The 27,063-nt window shown below is 42.4% G+C and overlaps 5 protein-coding genes across 6 annotated transcripts; 3 read left to right on the plus strand and 2 right to left on the minus strand.

Moving 5' to 3' along the window:
• Nucleotides 1,071-5,341, plus strand: LOC8054666 (cyclic dof factor 2). Its single transcript, XM_002455414.2, has 2 exons — nucleotides 1,071-1,545; nucleotides 3,458-5,341. Exons 1-2 carry the CDS (start codon nucleotides 1,417-1,419, stop codon nucleotides 4,865-4,867), a joined length of 1,539 nt encoding a protein of 512 aa, XP_002455459.1. The 5' UTR covers nucleotides 1,071-1,416; the 3' UTR covers nucleotides 4,868-5,341.
• Nucleotides 6,769-12,895, minus strand: LOC8054667 (phospholipid-transporting ATPase 1). Of its 2 annotated transcripts, XM_021457438.1 has the most exons (8): nucleotides 11,218-12,895; nucleotides 10,811-11,117; nucleotides 9,068-9,779; nucleotides 8,836-8,959; nucleotides 8,518-8,737; nucleotides 7,790-8,248; nucleotides 7,161-7,326; nucleotides 6,769-6,985 (listed from the first exon to the last, which is right to left on the minus strand). In XM_021457438.1, exons 1-8 carry the CDS (start codon nucleotides 12,731-12,733, stop codon nucleotides 6,974-6,976), a joined length of 3,516 nt encoding a protein of 1,171 aa, XP_021313113.1. In that variant the 5' UTR covers nucleotides 12,734-12,895; the 3' UTR covers nucleotides 6,769-6,973. The 2 variants fall into 2 exon arrangements, with proteins under 2 accessions (XP_021313113.1, XP_002457649.1); XM_002457604.2 differs by having other exon boundaries at nucleotides 6,781-7,326; nucleotides 11,218-12,894.
• On the plus strand, nucleotides 15,745-18,273 carry LOC8074539. The gene is made up of 3 exons (XM_002455415.2): nucleotides 15,745-16,124; nucleotides 16,711-17,038; nucleotides 17,822-18,273. The coding sequence occupies exons 1-3, from the start codon at nucleotides 15,953-15,955 to the stop codon at nucleotides 18,024-18,026; spliced, it is 705 nt and encodes a 234-aa protein (XP_002455460.1). The 5' UTR covers nucleotides 15,745-15,952; the 3' UTR covers nucleotides 18,027-18,273.
• Nucleotides 18,455-21,559, plus strand: LOC8054668 (chaperone protein dnaJ 72). Its single transcript, XM_002455416.2, has 3 exons — nucleotides 18,455-19,065; nucleotides 19,592-19,661; nucleotides 21,153-21,559. Exons 1-3 carry the CDS (start codon nucleotides 18,614-18,616, stop codon nucleotides 21,213-21,215), a joined length of 585 nt encoding a protein of 194 aa, XP_002455461.1. The 5' UTR covers nucleotides 18,455-18,613; the 3' UTR covers nucleotides 21,216-21,559.
• On the minus strand, nucleotides 23,877-25,267 carry LOC8054669 (calmodulin-binding protein 25). Its single transcript, XM_002457605.2, has one exon. It carries the CDS (start codon nucleotides 25,173-25,175, stop codon nucleotides 24,309-24,311), a length of 867 nt encoding a protein of 288 aa, XP_002457650.2. The 5' UTR covers nucleotides 25,176-25,267; the 3' UTR covers nucleotides 23,877-24,308.

Below are 27,063 nucleotides of genomic sequence, written 5' to 3' on the forward strand. Positions count from 1 at the left end.
GCTTTTCGTTATCTTTGGCCCACAACACTTACTCGTCACCCACTTCGCCGACACTCATGTATCTTACTATCACGCTACCGCCCGTTTCTCTTCTAGCATCGGCAGCCGCCGCCGACCTTTACCCCCTCATCTATTACCATTCAACGATTTTTGTCGTTTTCTACTAAAAGATAGTGTAACCTAATTAAACTTAAAAGGTTACCCACTTCGCCGACACTCGTGTATTTTACTATCACACTACTATCCATTTCTCTTCTAGCATCGGCAACCGCCGCCGACCTTTACCCCCTTAACTATTACCATTCAACTTTTTTGTCGTTTTATTCGAAAAGATATTTGTGTAACCTAATAAAAGGTTACCCAATTTGCCGACACTCATGTATCTTACTATCACACTATCGTCCGTTTCTCTTCTAGCATCGACAACCGTCACCGACCTTTACCCCCTCAACTATTACCATTCAATGTTTTTTGTCGTTTTCTTCTAAAAGATAGTAGTGTAACCTAATTAAACTTAAAAGGTTACCCACTTCGCCGACACTCATGTATCTTACTATCACGCTACCGTCCGTTTCTCTTCTAGGGACAGCAACCGACGACGACCTTTACCCCTCAACTATTACCATTTTGGTGATTTTTGTCGTTTTCTTCTAAAAAGATAGTGTAACCCAATTAAACGTAAAAGGTTATCCACTTTACCGACACTCATGCAATATACTAGTACCACGCTACCATCCGTTTCTCTTCTAGCATCGGCAGCCGCCGCCGACCTTTACCCCTCAACTATTAATCGGCGATTTTATCGTTTCCTTCCGAAAGATAGGGCAACCTAATTAAACTTAAAAAGTAGTATCTAATTCATTGACTTCTTCGTTCTTCTATAGCCAACACCTTTGCCTCTCATAATAATTCCTCCATTCCATGTAATTTCAATGCTGCTCCAGGAAAAAAAAAAACCCCGGGGGCTCCATTGCTCATCATTTGCTCCTCGCATGTGAAGGCCGCCGGGGCGGCGGGCGGCGCGTGACAGCGGTCAGCAGCACAGGAGCAGGACACGCCCCGTGCGCGCCAACACACTGTCACCGGCTGCCCCGGTCGCCCTTCCTCCCTCCCTCCCTTCTCCTCTGCTGCTGCTGCAGCAGCCATCAGAAAAGGGGGCGAAAAGGCCACCGAATTCTCCTCGCCCCGGGGCACACAAGCACAGCCCAGAGTCCCAGACCAGACCAGCAGGAGCAGGCCGCCTTTCCGCTCGAGCACCCACGCAATCATCACCGCCGTCTTCCTCTCCCTCCTCTCCTTCCCTTCACTTCCCATTCCATTCCCGTCCTCGAGACCGCCGCATGCCACCCGCACGAGGCGCCGCCTGCTGTTCCGGGTGACCGCGCGCGGGGCCGAGACGAGATCGGCCGGCGCGCCATGGCCGCGCCCGGAGGAGGCCTGGACCAGGACCGAGGCCGGGGCCGGGGACAGGACGCCGCCATTAAGCTCTTCGGCCGCAGCATCCCGGTGCTCCACTCCTCCGTCGTCGCAGCGGCCGCATCCGAGGTGAGCAGCCGCAGTCCCAGCTCTCGGAATCATTCCTTGGACGACGAGGGATGGACGGGGTTCTTTTCTTTCTCGGTCGACGGGGTTCTGGCAGGCGGGGGGGCAGGATGGTCATTGCCGGCCGTTTCTGGGAAAAAAAGGAAGAGGACGGGAAAGCGGAATCGGATGCGCTTTTTCTCTCCCCCCTGCTTTTGCGCTGTCAAATGCGTGTTGGTGGATCATGGTTCCTGCGGGGATTCCGATCGCTGTTGCTGCCAAACGATTCTTCCTTTTGGAGCCCTGTTTGATTCCATACCTCACCCAAAAAAAAAAAAGCCTAAGGGTTTATGTGTTTGGTTAGTGTTCGTACGGGAATTCTCTTCCAATATGTGTTTCTTGGCGACTTGACGGCATTGCGGTCTCAGGGATTTGTTTGTTTGTTTGTTTGCTAATCGTTTCGTGCTGACTGCTGAGGGGTTACTTCTGTTGGCGCTTGATGTGATAGCTGCTCAATATGTATGGTATGGACTATGGAGATTGCTTGCCTTGTTCATAGTGTCCACGTACGACTTTGTTTCCTTTTTTTTTTCTTTAAAAAGATACATTGCCTTTGTCTGAGGAGAAATCGCTGAGAATTTTCTTGTTTTCTTGGGGGTAATGCCGTCGAAAGGATAAGGAACATTCAGGTTATGTCAGTCAAGAGACCAGTATTATAATCAGGTTCCTTAAGTTCCTCTGGGTGTCCTTTATTTTATTTATTTTTTTTTTGAAAAAAAAGGGTGAGTTCTTCTGCCTGCCTTTCAGTGTACTAAATATGGAAGTATGTTGTGTGAGTGTGACAAGGGACTGGTTGTTTCTGCTGTACTTATGAACAACAACAGAATCTTATTAGTACTATTTACACTCCGATGATGGAATCAGGGATGGTCCTTTTGGTTTGCTAGAACAGCCCTGTTGTACATGTACTATTTCATTTAATTAAAGTTTGCATTTTGGTATGCGTCCCTAATACATATTAGTTTGGAAGTCAACTGTGGTCCTTACGTGGCAACCATGAAATTATTGTCTTAAATTGTTGGTAATTGCCTGGTCTACCATTGAAGTGTCAGCATGTTCATAACATTGATTGATACTGTGATAGTGGCTTGTGACTTATGAGCAACATAGCTGAAAGCTGATTGTTGAATAGTTGTTTGAAATAGCCCTAGCCTACATAGGTTTTTACCTAGACACTGGAGTCGTAGAAAGTTTGTCTGATCTAGACATCTGTACTTGTGTCGAATTCAGGCACCCATCTTGGTTTCGAGTGCAAAGTGGTATTTGTGTCTTCAAAGAAACAAAATCTACCAAGTCAGGCACCTCACACTTGCACCCAAACTATATTTTAACACACATGTGTTTTATGTAAGTCCATGTGCAATGGAAATGAGTTTGTCGTAACTTGAAAGTAGCAAACACTGACATATGAAGTATGAAATTCCAGTGCTACATGATAGATGTGGTTCAGCCTAATCTGGTTGAACATAAGTGCATTAGCGTACTTCCATAGTCGGACCAACAGTTTGTTGAAAAGCAACGGCACAAGAAGTTCTAACAGCCTCAGTTGTGGCGCATGGAAATGCAAATCATGTAACACATTGGGTGGTTCTTGCGAGTATTGGTCCCTCATTTAATTTCAAATCAGTGACAGGCAGCACACAAATTGTCTCAAAGTTTCCATATTTTTATGCTTAATACTAGTAACTAATTGTGTCTCCAGTGCCAAATAAAATGGTAGTTGGTAACTGTTGCTTAGTGTTAGTATTTGGTACCTGTATCTGGATCTGAATTAAACTAAAATTCTGCTTCATATAATGATTTTCATCTTCTGACTTGTCTAATCTATTCTCTGATGTTTATCTTCTGATGACACATCATAAATTATCTGTTTCAGGTTAGCACCAAGTTAGCAAATGATGTAAGAAGCAATGATGGCATGTCATGCCTTCCAAACATGCCTTTGATTGTCAAAGCAAGTCCCTTCCCTTCCAAGAACAATATGAAGAATGGTTTACAAGCTATTAGCAGTCAGCATGGGAAAATGGAAGCTGATTCCAAGTCTGAGGAAGTTAAGAATAGTTTACAAGCTATCATCAGTCAGCCTGGGAAAACAGACGATTCCAAGTCTGAGGAAACTAAGACTGAATCTGGTGGATCTGGCCAAGAGAAGGTACTCAAGAAGCCAGATAAGATTCTGCCTTGCCCTCGCTGCCATAGTATGGAAACAAAATTTTGCTACTTCAACAATTACAATGTGAACCAGCCCAGGCATTTCTGCCGGAACTGCAAGAGGTACTGGACTGCCGGGGGGACTATGAGGAATGTCCCTATAGGTTCTGGTAGACGCAGAAATAAGGATCCATCTCATCACCATCATGTCACCAAGCCGTGTGATCATATCGTAACTGCTAATGGAGATGTTTCTGATGCAACTCAGCGCCAGTCTCTTGCAGTCAAGCCATCTGTCCTTCAAGGTTCAGGAAAACAAAATGAAACAGCGTGCAAGTCTGTATCTCCAGTCCTTAATATTAAAGAGCAGAATAATGCCGACCTTATTTCCTTGGTCTCTGGTGACAATAAGGAAGAGAAATCATGTGCATCCTCTGTGGTATCTGGCTCCTCGGAAAACTGGATGCCAGAAAATACAGTTAAAAAGGAGGAGGATAGTACTTCAGCGTACGGTAATGGTGTGAAAGAACCTGATCCCAACACGCAGTCTCACCATGCTGGACCCATTTCGGTGTTCTCCGGAAATCCTGCTGCAGTCATGGTGACTAATCAGTCCTCAGCAGATGGTATTCATGGGCCGGGAAATGGTACGGTCAGTCCTCTTTCACTACCACCACCACCCATGGTACCAACCCCGGGAATTTGTGCACCTGCTGTTCCATTCCCTCTCGTGCCAGCCTTCGTGAGCTGCATTCCTGGTTGGCCAAGTGCAGTATGGGGTGCAGCATGGCCTGGAAGTAGTGGCCCTACATTACTATCTCTTCCCCCAAACAGTTTAGCTTTTTCAGGAAGCAACTCTAGGGTGTTAGGAAAGCATACAAGGGTAGCTAATTTGCAGGAAGAACAGAAGGCAGAAAAAAAGTTTTGGGTCCCTAAAGCTCTCCGAATTGACAACCCAGAAGAGGCAGCAAAGAGTTCAATCTGGGCCTCTCTTGGTATCAAGCCTGATGAGAGAATCATATTCAAGTCTTTCCAGTCCAAGGATCTGAAAAATAGTGAGACTAAGACGCCAGAATCCCTGCAGGCCAATCCAGCAGCGTTTTCCCGCTCTCAGACATTTCAGGAGAGGACCTGAGAAACTTATAGATGCTCCCATCGGTGACATCATACCGCAAATAAATTGTCCTCAAAACAAAGGATACCAGAGGATGGTCAATGTTCCTATTTAAGATTTTCTTGAATTGATCTGTCGCTAAGCGCAGCAGTTTGGCAATCAACTCAGACCTGTCCAAGATTTACAGTTTTTCTTTTCTTTCTGACGATAGCTAGGTTGGTCTGAAGATTATGACTGCTCAAGGAGCCTTATGTAAATACAGTAGGCCTGTGAATTGATGTCGATAGTCTTTTAGCTGGTTAAAGTTCTAATGTACTCCCTCCGTTCTAAATTAAATTATAAGTTGTTCTGACTCTAGATACATAGATTTTGCTATGTATCTACATAGTAAAAGATATATATCTAAAAAGGCTAGAACAACTTATAATTTGGATTGAATAGAGTAACTGCATTGAGGTCATGGAGTGGATACCTAGGTTCATGAGCGCGATTAAAGAGATGATAATGGCCGCTAGCCTGTATTTGTTTATGCTGGAGTTCAATTGTTCAAAAAACTGTACTCCATTCATTAGCAGTCTTGTGCATTGACGGTGTTCGGTTTGAGCGCAAAGTTGGATGTGAAATGATCAATCCATGAACTTTGGCCTTTTGAGACATAGGACAACTATTTTTCTATTTGGTTGGATGGATGGGATGAGAATAGTTGACTAATTGTATCTATTATTTAAAAGCAACAACTAATTATACACTAATAAATATGTACTAATACTAATATTATCATGATAATCACTAACTAAACATAAAATATGTTGCTCGCATTTTCCTCAACTATTCATCTGGGTTTAAGTCCTTGATTTGATATGGGCATTCGTATTTTTCTAAATTTATTCTAGGGTTTAAGTTCTCAATTTGACATGAGTGTTCGTATTTTCCTAGATTTATTCCAGGATTTAATGGTGTTGTGCTTTTAGTGGTAGGCGATATTCCTATCGATAACGAGACGCATGTGCATATGTTAATTGCGACTACTATTCTCCTAATTGACACACAAAACGTATGCTAATTGGCTAATTGCCAAGTTACTATCATAATTACTAAGTAATAATAATATAACATACTAATAATTTCTAATTTATTTATCACTTTTCCTATATTTCAGGTGCCTGAATTTTAAGATAATTTTAGGAAACACTCTTTGTACTATAAATTAGTACAAGTAAATTATTACTTTTGTGATTTATTATTTATCTATGTCATAAATATCAAAATTTTGTCCTTGTCTAACTATAGAAAATAATTGTCAGTTTTTAAATTATCTTTGTGCCAACACATATAAGATTTTGTCAGGTTTGTGGTTTTGTCTAACTGGTTTTTTATTCTCAGAACCGAAAATTACAGATTATATTTATAGAAATTATAATGAACTAAAACTATATGCAATAACCATCGCCCGAAGGAAAACTAAAATTCAGGCACCTAAAATTTAGCAAAATCCCTTTATTTATTAATAGTAAATATTAGAAAATATGGATGAGGTCGTGCCACAACTTTTTTTAGGGACTATCTAGCATCTAGACAATTATTCCTATCTTAGGGATATCCATATCCAACATTATTCCTATATTAGGGATATCCATATCCAATTATTCCTATCTTAGGGATATCCATATCCAACATTATTCCTATATTAGGGATATCCATATCCAACTTGTCCGTAAACTGAACAGCAGTTGCCCTATGCGCACTCCTGCCACTACCACATGTGGTGGCACAACTGTCTGTGGAGTCTAACATGGCAGTGGCACAATACCTGTAAGACTTTGGAATTTTGATCCAATGCTGCAATACCTCTACCACACAGGCAACAGTCAAAATAAACAAACTGTGACTAGGAGAATACATGAGCAAAGCAGGAAGAAAAATTTTGGAACTTATAAATTTCGAAAGAAACAAAATTGAAACTTAAATTTCCAGGCATCCGTGTGCTCCCAAATTTACATACTCTCTACAAACTTGGAAATTGAATTTCCAAGCATCCAAGTATTCCATATTTACAATACACTCTCCACAAATTTAGCCCACAATAATGCTGCAACAAACGGATGAAAACTTGTTGTGCATCGACTTCTATTTCCTTTCCTGTAAATGTTACACATTAGAGATTAAACCTATCACCTTACAGCTAAATGAATCAGTTCCTATTCACACCAAAAGTGAAAAAAAAAAGAAGTGAAAAGAAGAAAAAGAAAGGAATACTATAGGTTCCCTACTATTGTCATGAAAGTCCTGTCATTGGAATTTCCGACAAGTTCACCTGATTTACATTTGCAAATTTTTCCATCTCACGGGCAATTTGAATATCGCTGGGCCTAAAGTGTTCAGTGAAAGCCTTGAATACAAAATGTGGGACCATTGCTGTAACAACAATGACAAGCAGCAGAAACCAAAACAGGCCAGTCCCCATTAAATGAAAAATTGCCCTGGAATAATTAATGGAAACAGTTATCATGCAATTCACCACAGCTATTCAAGTAATCATAAAGCAACATATTAATGCATATGATTCTTATTAAGTTTTGGTTATTAGAGTTCTCAATGTATTTGAAAAGTCTCAGTGCAAAAGCAGCAAATCATAATATTATGCATGCTAGACACAGAGATTATAGTCCATTCTCAGCTCAGTAATGTGAAGTACTGTTTTTTCTTTCTTTTTTCCAGATGGTTTGGTTTGTTTCTTCAGGCGATTCTCCACTAACATATTCCAAGAAATGAATCATTTTACATTCTAAGAACATTATTTTGCAGAGAAAAGTATCTGAATTCCTTTTGTTCTTCCGAACATCAACCCACTGAATGTGTAATAACGATGGTGCAGTTAATTAATGGAATACAAAAGGAAAATGCATGAGTTCAGTCATAAGAGGGTGAAGAGGAAGTACTCACCCATACCCTGGAAGAACCCATATGGAATCTATCACAAAGAGGCAAACTGTTGTTGCAGCTATTGTGCCCCAAACAAACGCATGTATTATCCAGTTCCACCTAATAATGTCCATGGCCAATTGCATATTTACAACAATGACAGGTGCAAGTGCCCACAAGTCTCCAAGACTAGACATATCTATTGTGCTTCGTCTATATGCAAAATATGGCAAGTAGAAAACGGCCAAACTCTGCCAGAGTGCTTCAAGCATATTGAGCACAAACAAATGCACATTGTACTTGTCATCCCTCTGGCCAGATCCATATAACTTTGGATAAGCTAACAGGGTTGCCTTATTAAGATCCTTGTCAAGAATGCCGACGACAATTGTTGGAAGGGACGTATAAAGGACAGTATACAGGAGACTGCTCCATTCAGTGATAGCAGTTGTCAAAGTGAATGCTGTATAAAGTACATACCTGGGATCACATGTGAGTATTGGTTTTTCAGAAACATTTGAGTAATTATAAGAAAAATAGTTAGTGCAAGAAATTTGAACCATCCAACTTACATAACCAGATACAATATTTGTAAACCTAGTAGAAATCATTTACTAAGAGATAAATTATAATATAATTGAATCCTAGCCTTTTCCAAACTAATTTACGTTAGACATAGCATAGAGGACAACTACTACTTTTTCAGGTTCATAATGCAGATATCTATATTAGAAACCAAAAACTCTTACCAGAAAAGAACCAAGACAAACGTAGCATTCTTGTAAAAGTTGTAAAGGATCATATAGGCCATCCTTTGATAATTCCAGTGACCATGAACTAATAAAAGAGGAACCAAGAATCTAAACTGTCCCATAGAAAAATCTGATGCCATAACAGCTTGTCGTCCTTCTTGGCCACTGATGCCAATCCCAACATCGGCCATTTGAATCATTGAAACATCATTTGCGCCTGAACACCATAGGTAAGGAAATTCATGTCAGATTTGAACACATTAGTTCATAGAGAATAAAATACGCCATAATAAGAGAAGCAGGAGAGAATAATACCATCACCAATTGCTAAGGTCATATCATCTGTCCTGTTCTTGATAAGGGCAACTATCCCTGCCTTCTGTAATGGAGCCACTCGACAACATAAGACAACACTACATTCAGTTGCTAGTTTGAAAAGCTGCCACAAACAATAGAAAGCAATTCATGCATCAGTCATGACACTTAGTACTAAGAAAGTCAAAACAAACAATAGAACATTCATTGGTTGCTATATCAAGAAGGTTACCTCATCTTGCAACTCCGTCTCCAGAATGTAAACAAGGCTGTTACCATCTACAATCAAAGCAAGAGTTACAGTAGAAGTTTCTGATGCTAACAATGGACCCTGTGTACCAATTGATGAAGCAGCTCTGAGCTTCTTAGTTGTGGTAAGCGCCTCCACAAGACTTCTCTGACATGACTCCTTTGAATTGTTATTTATAACAATTTGTGTCATGTCATTGGTCAGCAGCTTACAGGAGTAGCCAATAGAAATTGCGGTCTCCTGCTTATCTCCAGTCAAAATCCAAACCTTTATGTCTGCTTGCCTAAGAGACTCTATTGCTTCTGGAACCCCATCTTGAAGCTTATCTTCAATCCCAGTGGCCCCCAATATGTGGACATTGCGCTCTATGTTTGCAGCAACAGATCGGAGTAAGTTTCCTCTTCCAAGTACTGCTGTGCTGGCATTCTCATAAGCTAATTGCCACTCCCCAAACTCAGATCGACTCAGTTCACGCATACCAACAACAAGAGTTCTTAGACCTAGTGAAGAATACTTGTGGAGATGCGCCTCTGTAGCACGAACAATGTCCAATTCAGATGAATTGTTTGTAATTCCAAATATTGAACTGTCCGCACCTTTCACATACAGCTTAACAGTCTCATCAGGGCAGCCAACTATGACAGACATTCTCTTACGATCACTATCAAACTCATGAAGTCCCAGTATATCAAATCTGTGCATTCCATACCAGCACAATACAATACAATACAATAGTATTATAAGTCAATAATGCTATTAAATTATTGAGATGTTAATTGACATACACAAAAAGGTGGTGCAATGGAAGTCTTGAATGAGAAATAACAGAGTCAATATAGTCTTACAGAAGAAAGCAAACTATCGTGACATAAAACAGCCAGTGTAGTTGGTCACACTAAACTTGCACATGTCAATCAAATTGGCAAAGCACAGTTCGTTTTGAAACATTCATGGAACGATGAGTGACCCAAACTAGAGAAATTTAATTGTGACCAGTAAAATTAGAGATAGATTAACAACTACAACGCAGAAACTCCCTAGTTGTTCATCCACCCTATCCCTTACCAGCAGAATTTTCATACTACAATCAAAGGCAAACAGGAATTTTCACCAAAGCTCGAATTTAAAAGTTTCTCCTGGTAGGCTATCCCTTCCCAGATTTTTCATACTACAATAATTGCTCTGTCAGCTATCCTGGCATTCATTTAACTACACCAGAACTCAGAAGTCACATGCTCAAGTGCCATCCTATAGGACCACAAGATAATAGAAGCAAAAAAGCATAGTTACCATAATTAACGAAACAGTTTATTGAATCCAATTAGCAATACAACTTTACCAATCAGAGAAGACTACATATGCAGACAAATTAGGAAGACAAGTCAAAACTAGGATTTTTGTGAGGAAACACCAATGTTGAAGATAAAAAGATGATGTAACATAAAATTAGAAAGTAAAGGATAACAAATCTTGAACTATCCATATCAAATTTGATTCTTCAGTGCTACCAATTATTGCTGATAATAGGACCTAGTAGTTATAGCAACTTTTGCATTTCACTATTTCCTAGAAGATCATAAATCAGGTAGCCTCAACACCTAACTATGTAATTACGTTCAATAATTTGCAAGAAAATTAATAGTTGTTGACATATGTATTGAAAACATGTTAATGTATCATTCCAATGTAGGATGTCTATGAAGCCAATAGCTAGAGCTATGTTACCTCTGCCTGTCACCAAGGACATCAATCACTATGTAACCAGATGTTCGCTCAACAAGGACAATACCATAAGATGCTGCAGCATATGCTAGTGCCTGTTCATCAGGGGACTCACCCTGATAGTCAATCAACTTTTGTTTTGAGTCTCTAGTGTCAAGGACAAGCGGTACAATGGTATTACAGGCAGCAAGAGCAAGGAAGAATTCAAGAACAAGCTTTGGTTCCTCATTCGAACCACTATCCCTGAGTAGTTTCACGAGCTGAGGGTCAGTTTTAACTGCCATCTTTGGTGTCCACAGATGATCACCGACTGTCCAAAATCAGCAAAAGAAATTTCTTATAAGGGAATGACAACATCACAACACAAAAACAAGTACTATGATGCAGTGAATCAATTGAAGTGATCATACCTACAACCGAGTATCCACCTGTATCTTTACCAGAGCTGTAATCAACCCCGCGAATCGAAGCACACTGGAACACCATCTTGTTCTCCGTTAGTGTCCCAGTCTTGTCAGAGAACACATACCTTATTTGCCCTAAATCCTCGTTTATATTCAAAGCTCGACACTGGAACTTCGACCTTGATGACTCATCATACAGATCTTTATCAGCACCCATGAAATATGCCTGTCCAAGCCTTACCAACTCCATTGATATATACAATGAGATAGGAATGATAACCTGATACACTATCACTGCCATAAGGAATGTGATGAATATCTGCATCCCAACACCATAATAATTGTAGTTTTTCCCAGTCGTGTAATCCTTCTCCCTGAAGAATTGGGTGAACTCCAGCTCCCTCTGGTGATTCAGCAGCCAAATCCCAGCAAGCACGGATGCAGTTGTGCACATCCCAATAAGCATAAAGGATAATATGACAGTCTCCCGATTTAACTGTGTTTCCAAGCGACTCCGCTTCGACGGCGCCCCTGAGCTATTTAGCATCACCTTGGTCTCCTTCCCAGCATATACCACAACCCCTATTGCCCATGTGGTGTTCTTGAGTTCACAGCCGCGAAGCACAATGTTGGATGGCCCGAGCGAGACACGCTTGCCATCAATCTCCAGATTTGCCTGGAACCCGTAAATGTTCCTGTTGGGCCGCTCGCAATGCAGGATGCCACTGACACCAGCATTCTGGGAGAACCTGACCTGTGTCTCCTGCTTGGCATACCTCGTCTTAAGATTGGTCTCCCCATCGAGATTCACAGTCTGGACGTGCGCAACGCCGGTGGGGTCGCTGGTAGCAAGCAGCACCATGTCGGCCGGCAGTGTCTCATTGGACGCGATGCGCACCACGTCCCCAACGCGAATGTGCTTCCATCTCTTGGGCTGGAACTCGCCAGCGGTGCCCTGTGCGAGCACGGAGGCAAGGCGGTTGTTCTCCTGGCGGTCGGAGCGATGGCGGCGGAAATCCTCGTAGGCGTCCTTGACGGCGGTGACGAAGAGCACGAAGGCGAGTGGTAGCACGGACGCACCGCGGCCGAACACAGCCACCTGGGGCAGCTGGTTGAGCACGGTGATGGCGAGGAAGTAGACGTACGACAGCCGCCGGAACTGTTCGAAGAGGTTCCGCGGTAGAAAGGTGAGGAACGAGTACTTCGCCGTTCGGATGGCGTTCCCGGCGAACTCCGGTGAGGGCTCTCCCACGATGACCCCTCGGGACTCGTCGTCCCCGGCCTCGCGCTCCCGCTGCGACGACGCGGATGGGTCGTCGGCGCCGGCGGGTCCGTCGCCACGGCGGTAGGGGCGGAATGGGTCGGGGACCTCGACGGAGAAGGCAAGACGGTCCGCGCGGAGAGGAGGCTCCGACTGGGCCGGCGGGAGCAGTGACGCCGCTGGGGGATGCGGCGAGGGGGCGTCGTCCGGGGTGGAGGCGTCCGGGGTTGTGGCGACGAGGAGCGGGCGCTCGGACGCCATGGTGGGGGGCGGAAGTGTAGGCCTAGTGCGCCAGAGGCAGAGGCATCGTCGGCGGCGGATTTTGGCCGGCGCCGGCGAGGTCAAAGGCGGAGGTGGGGAGCTGAGGACTTTTTGGGAGTCGAGAGTTTTCTTCTGTGGGGTTCAGGGATTGGGATGGCAGTGAGATTTTCAGCAATGGGAGGGGTTGATGGAGACTTTTCGGAGGGTTTCTTTCTGAGGACTGAGTTTTTGGATCATATAACTGTTGAATACTCCGTAGTACGAGTATGTTTTTGTAACTTTTTATATACATTTAATAAACATCATATAAATGCTGAAGTTTTTGCAAAAAAAAAAGAAATGAATAGAGCTAAGAGGTTTATAAAGTGGATTTCAAAAAGTGCTGTTCATTTGTTTCAGGCAGTTGAGAATTTTATATTAAAAAAATGGTATGGAGAGATTGTTTATCCACATAATTACGGCGTCATCAAAAAATTGAACTATCAAGGCATGCTTCGTGGTGGATTTAATAATGCCATGTTTTTTTTGTTTATTAAAGACACAAATAGTCAATAAATGTATATTTATATTTACATTAAGGCCCCATTTAATTTGTCTTGTAAAGTTTATTGTCCGTTATATCGAATGTTTGGATATATGGATGAAGTACTAAATATATAGACTATTTACGAAACTAATAAAACGAAAATACTACAACATCTGTTAAACTTTAATAATCTCAACCAAACACTCACTAATAAGAAAAGAAACATATCTACACTATTTTTCAACTAGACAAATAGTTAAACATCGTATGAAAAGATCGATGATGATATGTATGTATGTATGTATGTATGTATGTATGTATGTATGTATGTATGTATGTATGTATGTATGTATGTATGTATGTATGTATGTATGTATGTATGTATGTAAACACTTAGAGTTTGTTTGGATGTAGTCGGATTCACATCAATCCATATGTATTGAGGTGGATTGGAGTGGAATTTGAACTAAATTCCACCCCAATCCACCTCAACACACATGGATTGAAGTAAATCCGACAACATACAAACAAGACCTTAGTTTGTACGATGCAAATACGACACAAGAAAATTGCATGAAAATGACATTTGCCGAGGTCTATCCGACAATAGTTCCAAATCAAACTCAGCTGAGTCGCTTGCGATTGGATTCCTGGGTTGGAGCGCCAAGAAACCTGAGTACGAGTAGTAGGTGGATGGGATGACGACGCTTCCCTACCAAACTGCAGCAGAATATCCAACAGTGCTGGGAGGATCTTTCCCTTGGTCGTACAAGTTGCAGCGACAGCAAGAAGCGGCAAACACAAGCTAGGCTTTGTTTAGGTCTCGTTTAGGCCTTGTTTAGTTGATGATTTTTTTTTGACTATTTTGTCTTTGATAATTATTGTATAATTATAGACTAACTAGGTTTAAAAATTCGTCTTATAAATTACAGATAAATGTGCAATTACTTATCTTTTTATCAATGCTCCATGCATATCCCACAAGATTCGATGTAACGGGAAATCTTGAAATTTTTTGGAACTAAAGCAGGCCTTAGTTTCCTAGGTGAAAAGTTTTTTTGATACTATAGTATTTTCTTTTGTATTTGGCAATTATTATCCAACACTAATTAGACTTAAAAGATTTGCCTCGCAAATTACAGAAAAACTATACAATTAGTTATTTTTATCTACATTTAATAGTTTGTTTTAGCTTTGTTCTAGGCAATATTATCCTAAACACTAAATAGTAGACATTTAGTTTCCCTTTGCATAATATTTAGATGATTTTGATGATGTTTAAAAACAGTTAAATGATCTAAGAGATTCGGCATAGTACGACTAAAATATACGGTTTTTTTCTATGGGGATATCTCTGCTTTCATATAATGCATATAAGTGTTTACACAATTTAAAATCTCACACCAACATCACTGCTGGGGTTGCCAACTTACGGAGAAAATTGAACCCTGCTTGTTCAAACCAGAGAACAAAGCTAAAACAATTACGCAAAACAAAAAAAGAGCTAAGTGTTATATCTAAACTCTTACAAAAGCCCATCTACTTCCAGATTGTCAGCTCGCTTTTAGAAGATTTCCAGCAAACTTCTCATTGAATTGATTTTGTCATTCAAGCATTGCCATTTTTTGTAGGAAGCAAAAAAAAAATTTTTTGTGGAAAATTTGATTAGATGATCGTGCAAACTTCTTCTCTATCCCATTTTATTTTAGATGTTCCACATGGTCCACAAAACAGTTGAAAACATAAATAATTTTATATGATAATCTCTAGTCTAAAGGTATCCAATATTCAAAAACTTCTTGCAAGCTACAAAAAACTCCTTTTCCCAGCCCAAAGCTTCTTTGAAACAAATCAATAAAAATATCCCACTGCAAACTCTATATATTGAGATGCTATGTTTTGTTTAGGTAGTTTAGGCTCTTTTTTAATCATAAATAGTCAAACTATTTAGTGCACCATTTACGGTCTAAACAAATGGTTTCCACTTGTGATTTAAACGTGGTTCAATTAACACAAAACATGTTTCACGAAGAACTCGATTTGAAAGCGGAGTACTTCCTCCGTTACAAAATAAATGCACATCTCATTTATCGTGGAGCTAAATCTTTAAAATTTTGAAAAAAAAAATACACAAATTACTAATGTGATGTGTAATAAGCATAATTATAAAGATTGTGGAATATATATCTATAGTATAATTATTGATATTATTTTTTATAAAGATATAATTATTGATATTATTTTTATACAATTAGTCAAAGCTAAAAGGATTTTACTTATCCAAAAACGTAAGATGCATTTTTTTTTTGAGATGGAGAGACTATATCTGTATATCTGTAGTACTTGTATCACGCGCTTCAATGTACTATGCTATGTGCAAATACTGAAATACAGGAGGAGAAATACTGGGCTGGGCTGAGCTGAATACGGCGGACCCCCAGCATGGCGTCTCGTCTCGAGTCTCGACGGAACCGGAACGGGACAACCCGGCCTGCGCAGTTGGGGCCGGACCGCTTTCGCACTCCAACTCCCCTCGCTTTCTTCCCACCTCTCACCCATCCTCCCCTCTGCCTCTCTCTGGTCCTCCTTGTCCTTGTCCTCGCTCCCTCCCCTTCGCAGATCTCCCGCTCCCCAACCCAACCGTCACGTCGCGGCGGCGGCGGTGGCGCGCAGCTGACCGGATTGAGCAGGGGATGGACGGCGGCGGGGGGCTGGGCGGCTTCCGGTGGACCGCGGAGGAGGCGTCGACGATCGGGGGCATCGCCACGGTGTCGCTGCTGCACTCCTTCATCCCCACGCACTGGCTCCCCTTCTCCATCGTCGCGCGCGCGCAGCGCTGGCCGCTCTCCCGCACCCTCCTCGTCAGTCAGTACCCACCTCCCCTTCCTTCCTTCCCCCGTGCATCCGTTTCCCCGCTTGCTGCGATTGCGGCTCGTTATTGTTCACCGCGCTCCAGATCTGGTGCATGGTTTGACGAGGGTGGGTGAAGGCTCGCGGCCAATTGATCGTGCAAGAGAGGGCCATTAGGGTTTTGCTCAGGTTGGGCTGCTCTCCGTGGTTGGTTCCCTTGGTTGGATCCGGTCGTGCATCGTGGCATTAACAAACGATGGCAGTTTTTGTGCCATGGTAGTCTGGTGGTGCCTGGCTGCTGCCTAGTGCGCATGGCATATGCTGAGTATTTGCATCGTATTTTTCATGATCTCTTAATTAATTATGGTTAAACACAAAGTTATGATTCATGCACTACATCTATGTTTTATCTCATCTTCGTTCCACTGTTTTGGTGCACCCTGTTTGCTTCATCCTGGGTAGTGTACTATCTAAGAACTTGCAATGTCATCTTCTTCATTCTTGTATTTTCTGTGATTTAGTGATTAGGACATTGTTATTTTGCAAATGATGCCCTTCTTTCTATATGTTTGTACTAAGAAAAGATTGCTAACTTCTGCAGCTGCATTTGGAGGTGTTCTTCATGTTGTTTCTACGGCTCTTCTCGGGATAACTGCAGTTACTATGGCAAATACTATAGCTGGCGAAGAAACAGTGCACAAACTTGCCTCGCTGTTGCTGATTTTTCTTGGAGCAAGTTATATCCTGTTGTTTGCCTTAGGAAAAGGTGGTCATAGCCATGCTCATAATCATCCAATGGAAAAGATGGCAGTCGCCGGTCTTGTACTTGTACCTGCATTATCACCCTGTGCAACAACTCTTCCAGTTTTTCTTGCTGTTGGCAACTCTTCCTCAATGATGATTCTTGCGATCATTGTGCTCCTCTTCAGGTTTTGAACCCCTTCCACTCCACTGATTTTTGTTTTTTTTGTTATTTTACTTGTTGGCACTACCAATTAAAATCGTACTGTCATATATTTTATTTTTTTTTGGTTTGTTTAGTCACTAAAGTTGAAGAAAGGAGTTAATTATGGCAAGATGTTTTTATCCCTATCTAAAGTAATGGATCAAAAAAGTAGGATTGCTGACTCATGACCATCAGGATTACCTATGTCCTCTTCGCCTCTAAGTTGCTTCTTAGGTGTAGGATTTCCTGTGTCAGGACCTGTGAGCATTCTGTGTTGCCTTAGCTGATACTTGGAGCACACTGAGACAATCGTTAGTCAGCATTTTGTTGTACCACATATGTACATTAAGAGTCAATTGACTGAGGGAACCAATCTAGACTCTAGGGTATGACAGGATCATTAGTCATCATTTTGTTGTAGCACGTATGTAAATTAATAGTCAATTGACTGAGGGAACCAGTGTTTTCCTCTCACAACAAATCAGCATAAGCCAAATTCAGCGAAACGAACAGCTCTAGGGTATGACAGGATCACTAGTTGTTGTGTTAAAATGAGCGGCAGCTTTATTAGTGCAGGCGCTTATTTTTTTTATCTGTACACTTTTGAACTATGGTCTGTAGGGGTAAGTATTGTTAGCCGTTATCCATATCCTTTATTTCCTTCAATGTTTTCTAGGTATTGAATGTGATAGTTGCATGAAGTACCAAAAAGATGCTTCTTACAGCGATTCTTCTTTTCAATTCACCCATTTTGTTCTTCCTGCAGCACCATCACAGTGATGACATCCTTGGTGGCCCTTTCATTCTATGGTGCTAGCCAAATCAAGTTCCACTGGGTTGAGCGCTACGACAAGATCCTTGTCGGCACGGTGCTGTGCCTTGTTGGAGTTTTAACATATGTGTTCCATCATCACGACGGTGATGAGCACTCTCTCCACGAGCATGTGCACCGGAAACTCGTGTCTCCCTAGATGCCTAGTAGATACTGAAGTTTCATGTCTTGTTGTCCCCCTAACCGTCCCGCACAATGGATGTTGTATACAATCTGATTATCGAAATCTACCGCTCTGGTTTTGCTGGGCATACATATCATCTAATCAAGTGAATATATTGCGCAAACTGCGTGAAGTTTGTACCGTTGTGATAATAGTTGCCTCTTTTCCTTCATTCTGAAATGTTACCTTCCTACTTTTGGACGCAATAAATTGTTTGTTGAAATTTCGTTTTCTTAGTTCCTTTTCCTTTCCATCCATTTTATTGAGAACTGAGGCAAAAAAAAAAAGAAGTTTATATTGGGTGTAAAAGTAATCCAATTAACCAAATGGTGTTTCTGTTGGCAGAAGATGAAAGCTTAGGTTCAGTGGGCTTAGCGCAAATTCGGCCCAGTATATGTACCGCGCCGGGCCGGGGAGAACTCGCGGCAGGCAGAGCGGCCACGACGCCGCCGTCGCCGCCGATCCCTTTCGTCTCTTGAGACCCCGGCTCTCCCTGCTCCTTCGCCTTTCCTCCTGCCTGCGATCCAGCGACCGAAATCCGATCGCCTTGTCGCAGGCGGGCGATGGGCGACCACTACCAGACGCTGGGTATCCGGCGAGACGCCACCAAGGCTGAGGTCAAGGCTGCCTTCCGCCGCAGCGCGCTCCGGGATCACCCTGACCGCCACGCCGGCTCCACCGACGCGGCCGCCCGTGCCGACGCCGCGCGCCGGTTTCGCCAGGCGTCCGACGCGTACCACGTCCTCTCCGACGACAGACGCCGCGCCGAGTACGACCTCCGCCTTCGCGGTTCCACGTCTTCCTACGCGCGCACCTCCTCCTCTGCTTGGGCCTCCTCGTCGGCTTCCTACGGGTACGGGTATGGGTACGGCCACGGCCACGGCCACGGCGGCGGTTCCTGGCGACGGACGCCTCCGGGGGCAGGTGCTGGCGCCTCGGTGGGGTCAATTGATTGGGAATTTTTACTGAAGGCAGTCACTCGGCGAGGCTTCCTTATCAATCTGGGATTCGCCAGGTATGCCAAACTGGCGTCGAAATCGAAAATCTTCGTCCATTATTTCCGCCTTGCAAAAAGGGGCTTCCGGGAATGTCCAATACTCCAATGGTTAGTTTCTTGCAACATTTGCAAGAGGGGTTCGTCTGTAGCTTTGCTTAGTTTTGTTGTCCTTTTGATGAGTGCCAGCTCGGGCTGTTTACTAAACAAACAAGATGGTTGACCAGTTCCTGATCTAGAGAGACCAGAAATTCAGAATGGAGCCAAATATGGAAATGCGGCTTACTATGGTTGCAGGCTATTGGTTCCATTGATGTTCGGTCAGATGAAATGCAGAGTTTGGCATTTCATAAGAAAACTGGAGAAAGACTGTTACTGTGGTCAAGTTTCAGCAAACACATGTTGGGTGTTGCAAACTAGTGTTGTTCACTGTAGTGTTTTTTGATTTCTAGTATTATAGGCATGGTGATCTTAGATTCTTATAAGTATTTTAAATCTGATACTCCTATTGATAACTAGCGGCTTAATTGATAACTATGTATTGCAGTGTATTGCTATCTGGGGCAGCTTTTCTTGATGGGAGTATTTTAGAAATTTGGAAGATGAATAACTCCGGGGTAAGTGTGTTACTTCATTAATTTTTCACAATGTTCAAATAATCAGATTTATTCCCTTGGTATAATCAGCCGTGCCTATTTGTCAGTATGAATTTATTAACAGCCAATTGGTATAAGCTGTTGCACGAACTTATAAATTGAGTAGCTAATTTGTAATTTGTTGTCGTTGTGAGGTTATGCGATATGCTAATGGGTGATGGGTGATAGCCAAGCAATCAGCTCTTGATTGGTTTGTTAATGATAAAAGGGTCCTGCTCCTGCATGAAAAAATAATGTGGAGGGAGTTGATTAGAAGAAAAATTCTGAGTTCATTCATTTTGCGTTGGCAACTTGTAGAAAAGAAACGGAGAAGTGAAATGACTTGTTTTATGGATGCAACCTACTGCTGTTGATGTTGTCATATTGCAACCCAAGAGTCAAGCTGAATCTAAGCCAACCAAAAGCCGATTATATGATTTGCACCTTGTGGGAGCTTCGAGGACTGGGCACTGTTCGCCTAAACGGCCGTTTAGACCGTTTAAACGCCGTGTAAACGCTACACAATGATACACTGTTTCCGTTTAATCATCTGTTTAGTCCGTTTAATTGACCGTTTAGCCCGTTTAATGGACTGTTTAGCCCGAATAATGGCTAAACGGCAGGTGACCGACTGTTTACCGTTTAGCGTTTAGGAAAACATTGGGACTGGGTACACCCTCTTTTTGTCATATCTAAAATTCTAATGTGCAACAATGATATTTTCTCTTTTTCCTAAAAGGTTGGTTAGTTATATAAATAAAAAACATTACAATGCCTAGGTTTGTGTTCCCATGACCTCCCATTGTTATTGATACTTTGTTTAAAACTATGGAATAGGCTCAGCTCTTCAAATGTTGCTCACTATTCGTTTAAGAAAGTCTTGGCTTTTAATAAAATTAAAATGTGAAACTAGATGAGTAGACTCGTAAACATAAGATCCTTGTATTTTACTTTAGGAAGATCATTATTTGATAACATGCAGATTATTCATTTTTATGTGATTCACATGTTCGCACTTTGCTAGTAGTGAGCTCCACAGAGTCGCAGATCATTATATTTTGCATGGTAGACAGTAAAATGAATCAAAAATTTGCAACTGTACTCTGCTCCTTTTTAGATTTGACGTCAATTTCTCATTGTAAGATCATTATATTTTGCATGGTAGATAGTAAAATTCTGGTGCGCTTATGATTGTAAGAGCTAGAATTTACCTACCACTAAATGTGAATATTGAATATGATATGACTGTATCCTACCATAGATCCTGAAAAATAAAATAAAAAGTCCTTGTAGATTTACTAACAATAAAACCCTTGATTTTCCGGTTCTGACACGTGGAGTAAGCAGTTAGATTGGTAAGCCTTGAAATAATTGGGTGATCTGTACAAGTAACTGTTGTGGGGTAGTGTATGATCTTCTGCTCTATTGTTGCATAGTATGCCTGATGTAGTGAATTAAACGGGTGCATTTCAGAAATCATTTGAGGATGCGATGGAGAAGGTCAAAAACACGCAGAAGGGAGATGGTAGAGCTTGAATCCTTCCGTGGTACATTAGTCCATAATACTGACGTCAAAACCGATGTGCATGTTGTTGTCCAGATCCTGATGTTACTTTGTAATACGTATAGTTCTGAACAATTTTTTTTTTCTTTTTCTATCGTGAGCTTGTGCTTAATCCATGTAAAGCCCTCCAAGTAGAATAGAAGTGTACCACTATGTACATTTTTCCATTGCGGAAGATCAGGTTATGCTCTGATTCTTTTGCTGATGAAAAGATGTGATTGTGTTAAATAAATGGCTGTAATGCACGTACGCTTCGGGACAGCTATGTAGCAGTGTTGCTATTCTTCATAGCGAAGAGGGAAATGACAATTGATTTTAGCTGTACATTTGACTATGTCTAGGTTCAGCAATCGATTTGGCGGGAGCCCAGCCTACTCTCTTCGTTCCATATCACTTTGTCATTTTAGGGACATGAGAATTAAAGAAGTAAAGTTTAGAACACGGAAAACAAGATTCTACTCGATGAAAAAAAAACATGTCTGTCAAAATTGCTCAACTTTGATCAAGTTTATAATAAATAGTACTAACATTTATTTCTCTAAATAAAATTTTCATAATAAATAGTATTAACATTTATTATAATTTGTTTCAAGAGTGTTAGTACTTTTTAAAATAATTTTAATCAAAGTTGAAACTGTTTAACTTCTAGATATGTGAGAATTGCATTCTTTTTATGGAGGGAGTTTATTACAAATTACAAATTTACAATGTACACCTTGCTCCCACGTTCTACGTATTGGAGTCCTTGTTCTTTTTTTTCTTTCTTTTTTAATTTTCTCTTAACTCAACGTAAGCTAGGGATTTTGTTACATTGTTGAGTACACCCTTAAGAAAATAGCAATGTACATTGAAAGTGGGAATAACAAATAATTTGGAAAACTATAGAAGGGTAGAATAACTTTTATTACGAGATGGAGGGAATAGTTTCTATCGGAAGTACCACATTTCTACGAAGAATAAAATTCTAGGTTTGGTTAGAGTCGAACCAAATAACAATTCAAAATCAAAATAGTCATATTATGAAAATATATTTTATAACAAATCTAATATTTATTTAGTACAATAAGTATTAATTTTAAATTTTAGTTAAATTTATGATAGCTTGACTAAACACTACCTTAAAATTGCACCATTTTTAGGGACCGATCACTGGTACTACCAGCATAACCATTTTCCATTTAATTGCACATGTGTGTTCGTGTTCCAATTAAGACCTTGTTCAGTTTTCAAAATTTCTCAATGTTTTTAAAGATTTTTCATCACATCGAATATTTGGACGCATATATAAAGCATTAAATATAAATAAAAATAAAATCTAATTGCATAGTTTGCCTGTAATTTACGAGACAAATCTTTTGAGCCTAGTTAGTCCATGATTGGATAAAATTTGTACAAACGAAAATGCTATAGTAGCCAAAACTAAAATTTTTCGTGAATTTTTCAGATTCTCCGTCACATCGAATCTTTAGACGTATGCATGAAGTATTAAATATAGACGAAAATAAAAACTAATTGCACAGTTTGGTCGGAATTGACGGGACGAATCTTTTGAGCCTAGTTAGTCTATGATTGGACAATATTTGTCAAATACAAACGAAAGTACTCAAGTGTTGATTTCCTAAATTTTTTTTAAAACTAAACAAGGCCTATGTTAGAAAAAAAATGATGTCTAAGCTGAAAATGTTCATATATTCCCTTTTCCTTTTGTTCTCGTGAACTCGTTCCAGGAGTTCCTATCTGGTGGTTAATGAATTGATGCTTGTGCTTGGACAGGCAATGCAGCGCCCATCAGTGTTGGTGAGTTTACGCGTCGGCGTCGTCGTAGCAGCAGCAACGGTCCACGTTGCGAGCTGCTCACGCTGCGTTCACACTTCACACACCTTCTGGTGGCCTGGTGCGGTGCGGTCCCCGTCGTTGCGTTTGCGTTCACACGCAGGCTACTGTTCTGTACTACGTATACTTGTGTTGACAAATGACAAACGACAGTCAAAGCCTCTTGCCACTCTTGTACATCTACGAGGAGGCAGAAGCCGCTCATAAGTCGTCGTATAAAAGTACTCTTGGCTGATAAAAGTACTCTTGTCTGATTTGTTATAAGGCCTTGTTTACTTTTAAAAAAAATTTGCAAAATAAAAATAGTAGTACTTTCGTTTGTATTTAACAAATATTATCCAATTATGGACTAACTAGGCTCAAAAGATTCGTCTCGTTAATTCCGACCAAACTGTGCAATTAGTTTTTATTTTCATCTATATTTAATACTTCATGCGTACGTCTAAAGATTCGATGTGACGTAGAATCTGAAAATTTTTGCAAAATTTTTTAGAAACTAAACAAGGCCTAAGAGAAAAATAATGCTAAATAATTGATAAATTCAGATGATAACTCAAGTGAAGTGAATAAATTAGTGTTTTTTTAACAACAGAACAGGTTGTAGTGCTGTGCTGTGCAGTGCATGCATAACTCCGTATGCATGGTCTCATGGCTGGCAATACGTATGGCCCTTTTTTGGCTGTTTGCAGGCGGCGCATGCCGGTGTAAGTGTGTCACCGTGTCACGAAACCAACAAAAACCATGGGGCTGCTACGTGCAACTCTCCTGCTGATTCCTGAAACTGAATAAAGGCTCAAAGGTAAAAGGAACACGTACATTCGTTCACATTAGGGTAGGGCTTCTCTTTTTCCCTTTTGCCATCATAACAGATTAGATTCCTTTGCTCCAGGAAAGCCATTAGCTAGATTTCATTACAGAATAATTAACATTGTCATCTCCGTAACAGACTACAAGGAAGGAACCATGGCAACCATGTCATCCTCATCCAGCAGAGATGCACTACAGCTAAAAAAAAGGCAGGTAGCAGCCTACTGTAGCTAATAATTCTTGCTTACAGGACATGAAAAACTCCCATGCTTGCTACATCATCATGGGCATCGGCATCGGCTCAACCGACCGCCGCCGTCCGATCATCGCATCGGACGGACCAAAAACTCCATTATCATAACAAGCTAAAAACACAGAGCAAAACCACCCTAGCTTCCATCTCTAATCCCCTCTAAGACCATTGATCAGATGATCCCCCAGCTCTCCAGGGTCGGGAAGCCGCACTCGCCCGCCGCCGCGGACACCAGTGCCTCCAGCTCTAGCAGCGCCGCCGAGTCGTCGTCGTCGTCGTTGTTCCCTGCCGCAGCTGCCACAGCGACGGCGGCGTCCGTCGCGGTCGACGACGCGTTCCCGCCGCCCGGGATCTTGTCCTCCGGCGCTGCTGGCACCGCGGCGCGGTCGAGCAGGAAAGCGGACGTGTCCAGCGTCGGGAGCACGCACGCGGGCGCGGGCGTCGTCCAGTTGGGCACTGCAGCCTCAGAGGCGGCGCTGGGAAAGGAGGAGGAGGAGGAGGAGGAGGGCCGGCCGGGGACGGAGACGGGGACGGGGAGGCCAGTGATCTCCTGCACCATGCGGCGGAAGTTGGCGGGGTCGGCGGTGATGTAGGTCGTCTGCGGGCGCCGCGACGCCCGCGGCTTGCGCTTGGTGACGCGGCCCCCTCTAGGTCTCGCTCCCTGCGCTAGGGCCCGGGCGCCGGGCCTGCTGGACGACGCCGGCGCCGCAGGAGCGGCGTCGTGGCCGCCGCTGGAGGCGGACAGGAGCTCGGAGGCGGAGGAGGTCGTCGAGGAGGACGGCGTGGCCGGGCAGGAGAAGGACGAGGCGGCGGCGGCGGAGTAGGAGCAGGCGTGGGCGGGCGCCATGGAGGCGCGGAGCGCGGAGGTGAGCGCCTCGTTCTCCAAGGCGGCGGCGGCGGAGGTGATGAGCCAGGCGGGGGAAGGGGACGAGCAGTAGTAGTGGCTGGCCGCGGCGGCGGCGGCGTGGGCCGTGTGGGTCGGCGCCGGGGTGGGGAAGTGGGCCCAGGTGGGGTCGAGGCCGGCGCAGCGGTTTGCCATGGGAAGGGAAGCGAGAGGGGGAGGACGGGAGGCGCTCGACAGATCGCAGCTTGGAATTGGAGGAGGGGTGAGGGGAGCGAGTAGGCGGGGAAGGTGAGGCTAGCGGGGAGCGACGGCGGTGAGAATTTATAGTGGGAGCGGGTGATGTAAGGCCGAAATGGTGGGAGCACACGGGCTGTGCACACCGTCATTGTTAATATGAGAGAGGCCCTGAACGAGCAGTATGAGAGAGGTAGATGGGCTAAAATTGGCACCAATATATCTTGCATCCTTGTTTTATGGAATACAGGATGTTGTAGAAATTCTAAGGTATTTTGTTGCACAAAACAAATGATTTATTTAACTATCTCTAAATCGTGGGAGAAAGACACTGTGATTACCATACTTGATACTTTGGTTATGTATGTGAATTTAGTGTTTTTTAAATTGAGTTTCATGGTCTAAATTTTGAATTATAGGACAAGTGGAGTAGAATATAGGAGTAGCTACAAATGATCTTTGAACATGGTAGAAGCGTCCATAAGATTTAGAATTTGGAGAAAAAAGTATATATATATATATATATATAGCAATTTATGTCTAATTATGAATTAATTAGACTAAAAAAATTATCTTGTAAAACACATATAAATTATATATTAATTATTTTTCAATTTATATTTAATATTTAATGCGCTGAATAGTTTTTAGGTAAAAACTAATGACAGAAGCAGCGGGGCTGACCGGCAGAGACGCAGAGTATGCGTACGCGTAGCGATTGGTGCGGAAGAGGAAAGCGAAGGAGAGGGACGGTGGAGTGGGGCCTACGGAAACCGCGTCGCTGCAGTGGAGGCCCGCGCTCCGGCGCGCCTGCGGTGGCTGCCGGCTGGCCATCCCATGCGGCCATGCCGATGCCGGTGGTCTGCGGCCGTTGCGGTGTGGTGTGGGGCCAAGGAAGGGAACGTACCCCTCTGCTCTGGGGTCTGGCTGGGCCCACGCTCATCGTCATCTCCTGTCCTGGAAAGGCTCCCCGCCGCATGTGCCTTTTCCCGTGCGCCACTGCAGGGCAGCCGGCTTGCAAAGAACGCCGCGGCCTCGTCGACTCGTCGTCGTCGACCACGGTCCACACTCCACCACCGCTGCTTCGATCGGCGAGCACACTTGGGTTGGGTCAGACTCCTGGTCCTTGTTGCCCAAGCTAGGCACAGCTCTCAATGAGTCTCCTTGTACGGATAGACCATACCGTAGACCAGAGACCAGAGTACTTCAATACTTCTTCCGTTCTGTCCTTCTTTATTTTTCGAGAAATAATTTTAATTAAATATATATTAAAAAAATATTAATATTTATGGTGCATAATTAGTATCATTAAAAAGATTTTTGAATCTAGTTTTTATAATAAATTTATCTAGAGATATAAATTTTGCACGTATTTCTTTATAAATCTAGTCAAACTTGTGATACGAAAATCTAAAACGATAATTATTTTGATACGGAAGGAGTAGTCAATTGTTAGTTTGCTAGTTTAACTAGTTAAATTTAGTTGTTAGAGATTCAAATGGTCTAGCTAAAAGACTTTTAGCTGGATTTAACTACTTTAACCCAGCTAAACCTAGCTAAAGTTTAGTTGAACGGATTAGCTGAAGGATATAAACCGACAGTAAAGCATGTTTGTTTAAGCTTATCTACTGAATCTGCCAGCTATTTAACAGTGTTTTTCTCTTATAGTAAATTAGTGAACAATATTTTCAATCATAACTTTTCAGCCAAGCGAACATGCTAGTTTAGTACGTACTCCCTGTATCAAACTGTTGAAGAAATGAAAGATGCTTTGCTGAGGGGTAAATAAAGGTATAAGGAGTGAACATTTATGTAGGGGGCGTAATTTTCGAACAAAAAACAGCAATGA

Source organism: Sorghum bicolor, chromosome 3, assembly GCF_000003195.3.
Source record: "Sorghum bicolor cultivar BTx623 chromosome 3, Sorghum_bicolor_NCBIv3, whole genome shotgun sequence".
Lineage (NCBI taxonomy): Eukaryota > Viridiplantae > Streptophyta > Magnoliopsida > Poales > Poaceae > Sorghum > Sorghum bicolor.